The sequence below is a fragment of the Polypterus senegalus genome, chromosome 13, assembly GCF_016835505.1.
Source record: "Polypterus senegalus isolate Bchr_013 chromosome 13, ASM1683550v1, whole genome shotgun sequence".
Classification (NCBI taxonomy): domain Eukaryota; kingdom Metazoa; phylum Chordata; class Cladistia; order Polypteriformes; family Polypteridae; genus Polypterus; species Polypterus senegalus.
In genome coordinates this window covers 125410587-125424071 of record NC_053166.1, presented here as the reverse complement: position 1 = coordinate 125424071, position 13485 = coordinate 125410587, and the positions used below count along the sequence as shown (strand labels likewise).

The following is a 13485-nucleotide window of genomic DNA, read 5'->3' as shown; positions in this document are numbered from 1 at the left end:
ATGACATATCCACAGACTTGCTCTCTGTATGTATAAAATATGTAAACTTGCAAGCATGCAAACATAATATACAATAAGCTTAAGCTTGAACAAATACATGAAGACTCCTAATTGGTCCTATGCAAGTGTAAGAGTGGGTGCTTGACTGAGCTTTCCAATGCCCAGGGCTGTTTCTTGCATTGCACACAGTGCTGCCAGGGTAGGCTTCAGACCCTTGTTACCCTGAATTGGATGAAGTAGGTTTGATGATGTTATGACACTAAGCATTATAACAATATTTGAGCATGCAACTACCATGCATCCTGTACATCTGTGTCTGGCATATGGTCTAAATAAAGTGTTCCTTTAAAAGAATGCAATGAGAAAAGACAGTGGTTTTATACCTGTGATGTGGTTGGAAAATGTCCTAATGCCAAACCACCTCCCTCTGCCTTAAAAAAGGTAAACCCTCCCTTTGGCTTAGTCAGGATTTGCTGACAATAGGTTCATTGAAATACCTGTGCTTGTGTAATTAGGACTTTCACTTGGTAAAGCTATAAATCAATAAGTAAATTGGCAAACTCTACTTCTATCTTTTTTTCCAATATTTCATCTACTCATTTTCTAACCTGTTTTTTCCAGTTATGAGGTGTAACAAGACCCAACCTATGCCAGCAGCAATGGGTGCAAGGCAGGAAACACCCTTTAGACCAAAAATCAGACTCATAGAGCACAAGGACTTAGTTAGTTTATTTCTCTGATCTTGTAAATAGAAAATTTGTATTTTGGTTGAAATGTTACATCTGAATTAACTGAAAATTAATTGGCCTAGAAAATGGCTGTATAATACTCCACCATTTGTGTAGTTTCTTATTTTATACAAAATAACGCAGCAGTAAAGATGCTTTCATTAACAGGTTTTGCAAGAAGCCATGAAAGAAATCCCATCAAGATTTTTTAGCATTGTGAATTTTTCCTCTTATGAGAAGTCTCAGCAAATGGTAAGCAGAATAAGCATTTGCAAAATATTTTTTAAATATTGCTTTTTTCTTTAATAAAGCAAAGATTCATTGCTTTGGATGGAAGGATGGTTTAGTCACTTAACAATGACTCCTGTTTTGCTATTATATTGCAGGCAGCACAGTTGTTAATTTTCACTTTTCTGTTCACTGTTTTATTTTGGAATGTACTGTATAGTTCTTAATTTTTTAATTTTGTACTTGGCTAAAGTCCTGTTGGAGAGCATTTTAATACAGAAGATTGCAACTCCACAAACTTTAGTCCCTCAGTTTGATTTGATATACAGTGCAAACAGAACTGCAGTTGAATAAGTTGCTTCTCCAACCTTTGAACACTCTTGTGCTAAAAAAGGATGAATTGTAGTATAAATGTGAAGTCTGGCACACTGACAAACGAGAAGGGGAAACCTAAAATGTTATTGAACAACAGTGTGGCCAAGTTACCTAAGAGGAATCAGGCAATGATATATATCTGGCTTAACTTTGTTTTAATGTTACCTCTTCTTTAACTTGCAGATGGTGGACAAAGTAGCACAGATGTGCACAGTTTATGCAGGACCCTTTGGTAAGGATTTTGAAATGAAACATGTGAAGAAGCTCTTTCTGTCCTGTGGTCCAATAACCTCCATTAATATAATTCATGGGACTCTTATGGTATGGTAATAGTTTTATTTATATCAACTTTACATTTTCTTTTACATTAAAGGTGTGTAATAAAAATATATTAAGAAATATGTACATTTGGGCTAAATCATTAGATAACTTAAAAACTTGTACTTTAGGTCATTGAAACTCAAAAAACTGCAGTATATTCATGTTTTAAATCTTCACCTTTAAAACAGAGCATATCCATTCTTAAACAGTGTTATCATTTACATCTCTCATGGCCTTCTGTCTCAGTAATTTTTGGGTAAATGTAGTGTGAGAGCTGTAACTGCAGACTGAATAGAGTAAATAAAGTAACAACAACTAGGAAAGTACTGCTTTAAACTATTTTTTTTGTCTAAATTCAAAACATACTATCCTGTTTTGTAAATATGAAAACTTTTAAGACTGCATTGTGGAAGTGATTTGGTTGGCTTTTCACTTCATTGGCACTATATAAAATGAATGGATTCCATTTCTGAAAAGCTGTTAACACATGTTAGAGTAAATTACACAAAAAACAATATTAATACACATATGCAGTATTTACTGTGTAACGCATGCGTACTTGCATCAGTTTACCAGCAGAACATGACTGCAGCCAACCATGAGAAAATGCTTTTTTTAACAATTAGTCAAACAAACTAAACACACAGGGGAATAACATTCTTCTGTATTAATTGACGCATCTTTTAAGATGGCATTTGTGAGTAATTAGGACAAATAACTGTTCTTTTTAAGAGTAGTACTATAAAAAATAAAGATCAGGTGATAATAATCCATGTCCTGCCTTCTCGGCTGTAAAGTAGTCAACTGACAACTTGCTAATAAAGTGTTGTATCTGTGAAAGAACTGTGATTACTTAAAAAGACCCACAGAAGAAAATCATCCTTTTAATTTTGTGATTTTATTTCGATTTTAGCTAGCAGACATCTTTTTAACTGAATATTCTTTGTCTTAGGTTTTTCTAATTCTAAAAAATTCTTACATTAATGTAATATAAACATTTAAGAATGCTATTATCTTTTAACAGTATCAGTACAGTAGAGGTTACAAAATAAGCCTGTGTTTATTAATAGTAATGCTTGCATTACTAAAATGCTCTGATGTTTTGACATATGTATGTTTCAGTGCTGTATATATGCAGACATTCAGTACCTGTTGGGGTCCTCCAGGTCTGTTATTTGGACTCTGTTTACACAAGAATTCCAGAATGTATTCCTATGATCCCAATTGTATAATATATTCTATGCCAATAATAGTAATTCAGTAACACAGAGTTAACATTTTGGATTCTGACCACGCTGAAAATTGTTCCCAGTTATACCCTCTAGCTGCTGCATATCCATCATTCCCCATGTGAGCATTGGTGTCTCCCAGTAATTTTGATACTTTCATGATTGTATTCTGAAGATTGCCCATCATAATCTCTTTTGCTGCTGTTTTACTGATTTATGTTTTTTCTTGCAGCATTGATGATACTTGGGTGAATTGGCCATTTGTGATTGCTTGCTCCTTTTGCAAGGTCTTTAACTTGAACACCTCCATATTTGATTTTACATTGACCAGTCTATCTTCAGTCTGTTTAACTGATTCTTTTCTCATGTCATCTTCAAAGCTATATGCATTTTCTTAATAGATTTTGATTTCATATTTCTGCCTAAAGAGACACATCTAAAAGCAAAATAATCAAGTCTGTGGTTGCACCTTTGCCTCTACAGATTTATTGCAGCTTAAAACACATATTTCTCTCTGTGCTCAAGCGCATCCTCAAACTGGTGCAGAGGGAGGCAAAACTAAAGCATTTATAGTCTGTTTCACTTAAACAGTAAATAAATAAATATTCAGAAATATAAGTTTTTATTCTATAGTTTTAAATCTCACCCATATTCTAATCTGTAATAACAAGTTAGGGTACATGCTACATTTCGTATCCTGTTTCCCTGTTCAAATGAGCCAGTGTCACCAGTATAATGACCGCAATGCTGGAATGACATAATGACATAAAAAGGCTTTAGAAATATTTTGGGTGGATCCAAGCTTACAGGTAGAAATAAGTGTCCACTATACTGTTAAATTGTATAATGAAAATATACTGATGCATATGACAAAAAAAATCTGTCTTCAGTCTATTTGATATTTACAGTTGGAGATTATGTCTATTAAAGCAACTTTACTACAGAGTCACTATTATTAATATCATAAAATTATTATTATTATAACAAAATTGCACTTGTTCATATTGGACATTTATCTCTCACAAATTCAATTTGTTGCTCTGTGGCTACCAGTAGTGTTTTTGGCATGAAAAGTATGGTGGAGCCATACTACAATGTTTGTATATGTGTGCAGATGTCTTTAACATAAACATTAACTTACCTAACCAATAATGTCAGCACTTGTTTTAGTAATAACACAAAAGAAATCAATCAAACACTGGTATGGTGGTGCTTGGTCTGTCTCATTTGGCTTCAGATTGTTGTGATACCCTCTGATATTTGCCAAAATACAGCAATACAGATTTAAATTCTCAAGTTAAGTGAGGAGCCTTACAACCACCTGCTGCTCAGGAAACTCCTTTGGCTATGAACAGTGAAATGGCCACACCACAAGTTTGGAATCAAACGGCTTTCACGTGAAAAAGAACAAACCACGGGCAGCAGCGCTAACTACCATGCAGCCAGGTGTTTTCTGGACAGCAAAGAGCTGAAGAAGTGATCTTCTAGATACATGCCTGTTCTTTCTGCACAAGCTCTTCTTTGAAACAGAGGCATCGTACTGCTGGCTTCTTTTTTGTGAAGTGCATGCAGCACATTTAAGCTTCTTTGGAGGTTTTTTTGAATTTAGTGGGGTCATCCTTAGCAGTGGGTGAAAATCAATATGCAGTGCAATGCTTTATAAAACAATACATTTTCTTTTATTATTTTTTTAGTGTGGTGGCTACTTTTAAGGGAAAGTAATGGTAATCAAAAATGACAGGTGGTCTTCATTTTAGTATGGGCGATGATCTTCAAGCCTCATCACTAACCTGGAAAGTTCACCCAACAGTCTAAAGGACCCTTGACCAGAAACAGCCTGGCAGTTCCTGGAACAAAAACAACTTCTCAGACTTCAAGAAGCAATATTTTTCTAAATAAGTAATTACACTGAGCATATGATAGAGCGTTTGAAAAGGAATTGCTTAAGAAAACAAAGTTGATGGTTGTTAGAAGCATTTTAATAATAAGTTAAATTACTGGGGGAAGCTTATTACTTATTTTGCACATCTGGCCCTTAATGGTGGCTATGCCATTGGTAAATGGGTAGCATAGCATGGGTGTTAGTTTCTGTCTGAGAGGTAAAGGTGTTGTTATGCTTCAAAGCAAAACGTAATATATTTTTATAGGTGTGACAGATAAAGGGCGCTATCGTCCTCTTGAACCCTCAGACTATATGCCAGACACCAGGTAAAAGTCCAATATGTTGACTTTTTATTAATTAACAGTGTACAAAGCACCCTCCTCTCCACAATACTCATACAAGTAAATCTCCAATACAATAATCAATAACACTCCACCACTCCCAGATGCGTTGCCACCCTTCCACCCAGCTTAGCTCGACATATGGGATTTCCCATTGTCCTTTTATATTGCCTGACCCGGAAGTGTTTCGATCCTTCAGTCCACGTGACCTCCTATCACTTCCGGGTCAGATAAAAAGTCCTCTTCTTCATCCCGGAAGTACGTCATCTCCCCTGTCGCTGTGACTAAGAAGTACTTCCAGGTTATAGGGCACATATGATTCTCTGGGCCACCCTGTGGTATCCAGGAGGTCTGTGAATGAAAACTTCAATGTCCAGAATTCCCTGCTGGCATTCGGGGCACCTCCATGCTGCAGGGAGAGCTCCACCTGGGTGAATTGGCCAGGATGACTGGCTGGCCATAGTCCACATAGGATTGACTTGCTAGATAATGAATGTTAAATGGCAATTTTATTGTATGCTTCTTTATTCTTCAGCCTTTTGTGTGTGTCGAGTATGAAGTGCTAGAAGGAGCACATCTAGCAATGGAGTTTCTGAATGGCTATGAATTGGATGGCAGCACTATAAAGGTACTGACCCACTTGGTGTGTTGATTTTTCAGTTTCCCAAAAATGTGGAAATAAGAAAATGCATGCTTCAAAATATACAGGCTCCTTTTCAATTAGATATCTATTCATAATATGTGCTGTATTATAGCAATTCCCAGTTCATGGATCATTTTAGTTATTCTCTGTTTGCTAGATATAATGTTGCATTGTGTTACACTAAGGATAATGAAACATTTAAACTACTTTTTTCTTCTAAATCCAGGACTATATATTCCTTAATAGTTGAATTGGTAACAAATTAGAAGGCATGTTATAATATCAATTAAAGAAGGGCCCCCAAGCCTAAAAATTTCAAGTTCAGGTTTAAGTGTCTTTATTGCCATCCCATCCAACTAAATAGTACAGCATGAGATGAATTTGTGAGTCTTCAGGACCACATTGCAAATACACAACATGTCATGCAGCAAGAAAATGTGTACCGTTAGATGCAAATAATTAAGACAGTGTGCAGTAAAGTGACACGACAATGGTATTACAAAGTACAACAGATCAGCACGTTTTATTTGAAGAATAATGTTATTTTTAATGCGTACTTATATTTCTGGTCCATTGTGGTGAAACATTTACCACGGAGAATGGTGCTATATCGCCCTGAGGGGGGCTGACGCCCTGCCCAGGGTTTGTTTCCTGCCTTGCCTTGGCTTGGATTGGCTCCAGCAGACCCCCCGTGACCCTGTAGTTAGGATATAGCGGGTTGGGTAATGGATGGATGGAATGGTGCTATATCATAAATGGTACAGTACTAACATTTTTTCCAGAGAAATGTTACAAATGAAAGTGTTTGCCAGCCATTTTTAAGAAAAAAAATTAATAAAATCACCAAGCAGAAGACTGTCCACTTGGTCATATCCATTTTGCATCGGTTTCCAACATGTAACAGATGTCTAAACCTTATTTATATCTATTCACTGTTCATTCTTGATGGTTTTGTTACGTGTAAATCTGGATCCTGGAGCATCAATAGTGTTCACATTATGAAAACAATTCTGGGAGCCAATGAGCTAGATTTTTTAGTCTTAATAAATCATGCCAGAGCAGGCGTTAATGTAACAGCTATACAGTAGTTGTCATATATGATACGATATATGTGACACACAGTAATCTCTTGTTGTATTTTAAATTATTGTAAATGGCATGGTTACAGAATATGATGTACAGCAGATTTATAATCTAGGCAAATCCAGTATTATTTTACTTGGCTTCTGAAATTATAAGCTAATACCTGCTGGTATGCAAAGATCTCGGTGACTTCAACCCCTGGCTTGGACATACATAACTGGTTAATGAATTAAGCATTTTATAAAAAATAAACTACTTAACATTGTCCATATGTGCTTTAGTCTTCACCACAAAAAAATCTGAGTTAGTTTTGTTGCATCTGAAATTCTGCCAATCATTAAACAGCAAGCACTGCCAGAGATTTATCAAATTGACATATAAACAAAATGACTATAAATTTTCAGTGATAGTGGCTGTCGGTTTTTAGTAAGGTTACATTTAACTTTGACTTTCTGGGAATTATGTTTTTAAATTATAGACATGAAGCTTTTAAGTCGAAAGAAGTTTGCAAACTATATTTCTGAGCTATTGTTAGTCCTTTTATGGATGATGGTTTTCATGACTATGTCTTAATCAGATTTTGTGCCTGCAACAAACAGAAATAAAAGAAATTTAGTTATCATTTACCTTTAATGATTATAAGATCTCTCCTAAATGTACAGCTCTTAGAGCCATGGTAGGCACTGATTTATAGGCCAGCAAATTGGATATTCTGTTATACCAGTATCATACTATCAGCTTCTCCCCCATTGCTGCAGATCCCCATGTCACCTCCGTTTCACTTTACATTTCTTTGTCTGCTGCAGGTAGTGAGGCCAGTAACAACCGCAACACTAGATTATGACCTTGTCCTGAAAGAGCTGGAGTCGGAGGCAAGAAATGAAAATGTCATCTTTGTGTCTGGAGTATCCAAGAAATTAACTGAATCTGACCTTCACCATAAATTCAGCACATTTGGACAGATTGAAGGTGTCTTTCTACCAAGGGACCAGTTAACAGGGAAGCATCGGAAGTATGGCCTTATAAGTAAGTAGCAGAGCCACATTGCTCATGCCAGTAGTGCAGAACCACAGTATATCAGTTCTTTGGCTAAATACGAATCTGCAAAAATGATTATTTCTACTGTTAAAAACACCTTTGTGTCATGAACACTTAACCTGAAATCAACTCTGTATTCCACTTTGAATTTTTGCTAATATTTAATTAAACGCATATGCAGTCTGAATCTGTGCCATTTACACCACACTCTTAGAACAATTTGAAAATCCACTTGGCAGCCAAAGACACAAGCATAGAAACATACATTGTACAGTCAGGCTTACACAAACCATTCCAGTGTTTTACACTAGAGCCAGTAGAGTTACACATCTGGCATAACCGAAACATCCCAGAACCTGCACTTGCTCTAGTACTCTCTAGTACTCCATTTTACCTGCTCTTTTATTGTGTTCTCTCTCCAGAGTACCAGACAGCATTGGGGTCAACTTCAGCTCTTTCATCTGAGGTGTTTCTGCACAAAAGGAAAATAAAGAAGTGCTGGGCCTACACACCTTTCTACTTGCACACTTGGACCAACCATAATTCCCATGATACTTTACAGATCTCCAGTACTACAAGAACATTGCTGCCAAATGTGATATCAAGATTCAATGATCAAAAGCTCCATCTGGTGGGTTTACTTAAAAAAAAAAAAGATAAGAAAAACATTTGAATAGATTCCTATACTGAGAGTTTAAAAGTGCAAAAATGCAGTTCCCTGATTAGCTTACTTTGAAGGTACAGTGCATCCAGTGGAACCTGCCAGTCTTTTGACAGTAGGCACAGAGGGAAGGAAAAGTTTAGATTGCACTTGTAGACCTGGCATTGTGCAGGTAACACTGAGGTACACTCTCATCACTGAATGTCTACAGTGCATCCTCTGATGAGCCTTCTTACTGCTGGGGTGGTCCTATTCTCTTATTCCTTGAAGGGTATTAAGTGGTTGCTATAATTTTATAGTGCCTTTCAAATGTTTCCAGACTGTAATTTTACTGAATAACAAATCTTATACTATTTTGATCAGTATGATATCCATCCATCCATTTTCTAACCCGCTGAATCCGAATAGGGTCACGGGGGTCTGCTGGAGCCAATCCCAGCCAACACAGGGCACAAGGCAGGAACCAATCCTGGGCAGGGTGCCAACCCACCGCAGGACACACACAAACACACCCACACACCAAGCACACACTAGGGCCAATTTAGAATCGCCAATCCACCTAACCTGCATGTCTTTGGATTGTGGGAGGAAACCCACGCAGACACGGGGAGAACATGCAAACTCAACACAGGGAGGACCCGGGAAGCGAACCCGGGTCTCCTAACTGCGAGGCAGCAGTGCTACCACTGCGCCACCGTGCCGCCTCCAGTATGATATTTTAATTGCAAAGTGGCAAAACTCAAAATTAGTTTGGTTTTTTTTTTTAACGTGACATTACTTTATGTTAGAAAAATAATATGTTGCATAAGTTTCCAATCTCTGTACTGTGGAAGTTCTTGACTTTACACAGCTTAAAAACAGTTGCTAATGCTGACACAATTGCCTTACAGTACCAGTGTATCGTTAAAATATTCTGGATAAAACCCCACAGTTATGGGATTCATGTTGTGTATTTGAAAGACAGCTGTGAAGATGCAGACAAAAGAGAATTCAAAAGGTTACACAAAATAAAACAACTGCATACATTAAAAAAAATGCAGAAAAGCAAAATCCAAATGCTCAGATGCTCTAGTTGTCCAGCAATAGAAGGTATGTGAAGCCGCTGACGTGCTGCTTAGAAAACACTACTCCTCAAAAGACTCTGAGAAAATCCACAGAAAGGCCAGCAGTCACTTTGTAAGAGCCACAGAGTTCAGTAGCTGAAAATGGAGTACAAGAGCACCAGCGGCCATAGCAAGAGTTCTACATAAGACAGGCCTGTATGTGAGGGAAATGAAGAAGAAGCCATTACAAATAAAAAAAAAAAATGTGCAAAGCCATGGCTGGAGTCTGCCAAAAAGCGTGGAAGCAACCCAGTTGTAATGTGGGAAATGGGTCTGTGGTGTCATTGGAGCAAGTTGGAGCCCTTTGACCAAACTTGAAGGAAATATGTCTGGCACAAGTGTAACATTGCCTACACCTCAGAAAACACCAATATGTTGTGGGGCTGCAGTTTGTCAGCAAGGACTGGACATCTGGGCACAACAGAGAGAAGAGTGAATGGTGCAAACACGACAAGAGAGTCTGTTAGGAACAGAAGCATGTGCAAGAATTCATCTTCATCCTTGTGCTTTGGCATCATGGTAACCTTTGAGTGGCTCAAGAATATAACAAGATGAATGTCCTAAAACATCCCAAGCCGTGATATCAGTTTGATTAGGAAACTGAGGCAGTATTTAAAAATTGCACAAGCATCTATTAGCTTAAATTAACAAATTTTGAGTTTACAATGCTTTGAAATTAGAATAGCATGGAGATCAACATTTCACTGAAGGATTTGTGATGTCGTAAAATTACAAGAATTGGTCACGGAGCTAAATACATTTGCAAGGCCCTGCTTGTTTCTCTGTCATTTATAGTGACCTCCATAACTTTCTGTCATATAGTGCCTTTACTGTCCATCAATCTGCCCTATAGCGCCTTATCAGTCTGTCTGGGTCTCACCAGTGCCGGACCGTTTTAAAAGCAGACAGTTTTTAAACAATATAAGAATGAGAAGCCATAATGACCAAGAAAGAAGTCCTTTCTTTAATAAACATTGAAGTGGAAAATATCCTTCTATTGCTTTTCAAAGTGATAACCATAGCTAGCAAATTAGTGAAAACGTGACATTTTCAAATGATTAAAACAAGGGAAAAGGTACAGAAGATAGGTATGAAATACTTACAGATGTTATTTTTACTAATTTGTTTTATAAATGTGGTAGTGTACAGTAAGTGTATAAAATAGTGTGTTATGACAGACATCATTATTCAGAAGCGCTTTGATGTACTTAGAATTATTCTTGCAGCTTCAGTTCTTCACAGTACACCTCAAATTTGTTCTTTGGTGTTATACCACGTGACATTATGAAAGCACTTAATCCAGTTCAGTGTTGTGGGGTGGTCTGAGCTTATCCCATTGACCACCTCTACAGTACACAGGGCACTGGTCCATCACATGGTTCACACACGTGCACTCCTACAGGACCAGTTTAGAATGGCCCGTCAACCTGACACACACACAAACATTTGTCTATGACAAAGGACATGGCAATAACGTGCCAACTGCACCCTGACAATGGCCCGTCAAGCAGGTATGAGATTCCTATGTTACATATGTGGAAGATCTGCAGCTCTTCAGACACCATCGGTCATTCATCGTTGTCACTGGTAAGTGGCTGCCCTTAAAGGTGTTCACAGATGTTGTGAAAACATAGTGTGAAAGGTAGTGGCTGGACTAATTATTTGAACAGATTTGTGCACTTTTTCTCAGTCTTGACAGAAGCTGATGTTTCTCTACAGGAGGAAAACATTCCTAGGCAAATGAAAAAAATCGACAAGAAGGTGGGGAAAATTTTCAAGTCGCTTCCCATCAAAACATTTTGTCTGCTGCTATTTCCAGGGCATGACAGGTAATGCAGTATATTGTGTATTTTTGTAGTTCACTCCTATATGTATTTTTTCCCTGGTTGCAGCTGGTTACTCCTTGCTGGAATTCATTTATTAGTTGTTGTTTTTTTTGTTTGTTTTTTTTTTTTATTTTTTTGCTGTTGTGAAAGTTCTAAACTTCAGACTGTGGCCTAGTGGCTAACTGCCTGACTCACTGTACAAACCATGAGAAACTCAACCGTCTTGTGCGAAAGTTATTCAAAAAATGTAAATTATACCTATTTGTATAAATAAGTCAATGGATCAAACCCTTGGGATGATATTCAGTGTATAAAAACACTGTATAAAGAAGAGCCCATTTGTGTTTGTACATGCATAATGAAGAACCAAATGCACTTTTCTAAATCTCTGTCTGATTGCTGCTGCCATCCCAAAGCTACACAGGAAAAACAAACTTAACCATTTGTATCCTGATTGAACTCGATGGCAGTTTCCCTGCAGCCCCTACATGATTGAAAGTGATGGGCATTTGGTCCTCAACATTTTGTGTATTCACCACGTGCTCATAAAACTACAAGGTAGCTTCTTGGTTATGCATAAACAATACAGTTAGGTTGAAACAGACTCCATATTTTGTATATAAAGGGTTAAGGGGGACTTTTCTTCTCTAGCATCTGGGGCTCATTATTACAGTAAACTGGAGAAGAGAAGGTAAATATTTCATGAGGCACATATGTCTGTCCCAGTGACACCTGTGACCTTATCTGATGGTTCTCTGTAATTTCCAAACGTACAAAAACATGCACATATTATAATTTTTAGGTGTATTTAGCCACACTGATAAGTCATGTCCTCCTGTGTATATGTGCACATGAAACAGGGGACCAATTTTGATAAAGGAAATTTGTCACATTTACACTTCAGGAAATTTGTCACATTTACACTTCAGGAAATTTGTCCTGAAAGTTCAGTTTTCATTGAGATTTCTTTTTAGCATTTTATTGAATTTATTAAAAGCAAATAACATTCCATACAAGCAAGTTAGCTTTTACAGAACTAAGCGCAAGTCAAATATATGGTTGAGATATTGTAAGGTCAGCACACTGTCAAAATCTCTATTGGTGAATATGCAAACTCTTTGTTGAACCATGGCCAGGACGAACATGAACTTAAATGTCTGATTATCACAGCCCTCCAACCACCCCCATTTTCGCCTTATTGTTTTCAGATGTATCCATTGGTGATTGCATATTAATTCGCCTATTTTTTTCGCAGATCTAATGGAAGTCTGCCTGGCCTTTGTATGACTTCAATAAAGCGCTTCCCGTCCAATGCATTAGGGACGTCATGAAGAAGACTTTTGGTTGTTACATCATGGGACCTTCGGCTTAGAGGACAAAACTTTTATGATCAACTATTTATTTAGTTTAACTTTATTGTGCATGTCGGAATTATTGCCAAAATTGCTTTTATTCAATTATGCAACATTTTTTTTATATTTGACTACAAATAATAAAAGGAAAAACAACTGAGGTCAACCTCCTCCTCCAATCTTTGTGGAAAGTCAGAAGGCAGAGCACGGAGAGAAGGTCATAAAAGTGTGTCGAGCCACTGTAGGCGCAGCCAACCCGGAGATGCTGAGGTGTGTGTGCGTGCGTGCGCGAGCGAGCGCCCAGCCATCAGCTATCAAGTTCACTCTCGGAGAGGAATTCTTGTGGTCGGTGTGGAAGAATCGAATTAGAATTAAAAAGAAAACTCAATAACGGACTTCTGTTTAGTTTTCATTTTGCATTGCTGACAGATTGTTACCTTTGAAATGTGCTACCTTCGATAAGTGCGAAGAGATCACAATGTGAGCCTCGTTTCGCTTGTCGTGTTCCCTCTTCATCGCTGACGTCGTGTCGGCCTCGTGACCAGCAGGTGGCAGCAAACTCCGCTCCAGCCCGTGACGCTGACTGCAGGTCATTTAAGGTCCTTATTACGAAATGGGGGGGTTCATATTTTGGCGTATGCGTAGGCAATTGTGAGCCGCGATAAATGGGTGTTT

General features: G+C 37.7%; 1 protein-coding gene across 1 annotated transcript in view; it reads left to right on the top strand.

Annotated features, from left to right (window-relative positions):
* Positions 1-13186, top strand: part of LOC120542280 (RNA exonuclease 5-like) — a 42148-nt gene extending 28962 nt beyond the window's left edge. The window contains exons 13-19 of the mRNA XM_039774617.1: positions 897-980; positions 1515-1652; positions 5640-5732; positions 7637-7856; positions 8291-8499; positions 11352-11461; positions 12714-13186. Of these exons, the coding sequence (XP_039630551.1) occupies positions 897-980; positions 1515-1652; positions 5640-5732; positions 7637-7856; positions 8291-8499; positions 11352-11461; positions 12714-12789 (930 nt within the window). The 3' untranslated portion in view covers positions 12790-13186. The remainder of the gene's footprint in view (positions 1-896; positions 981-1514; positions 1653-5639; positions 5733-7636; positions 7857-8290; positions 8500-11351; positions 11462-12713) is intronic.
* The last annotated feature ends 299 nt before the right edge of the window (positions 13187-13485 follow it).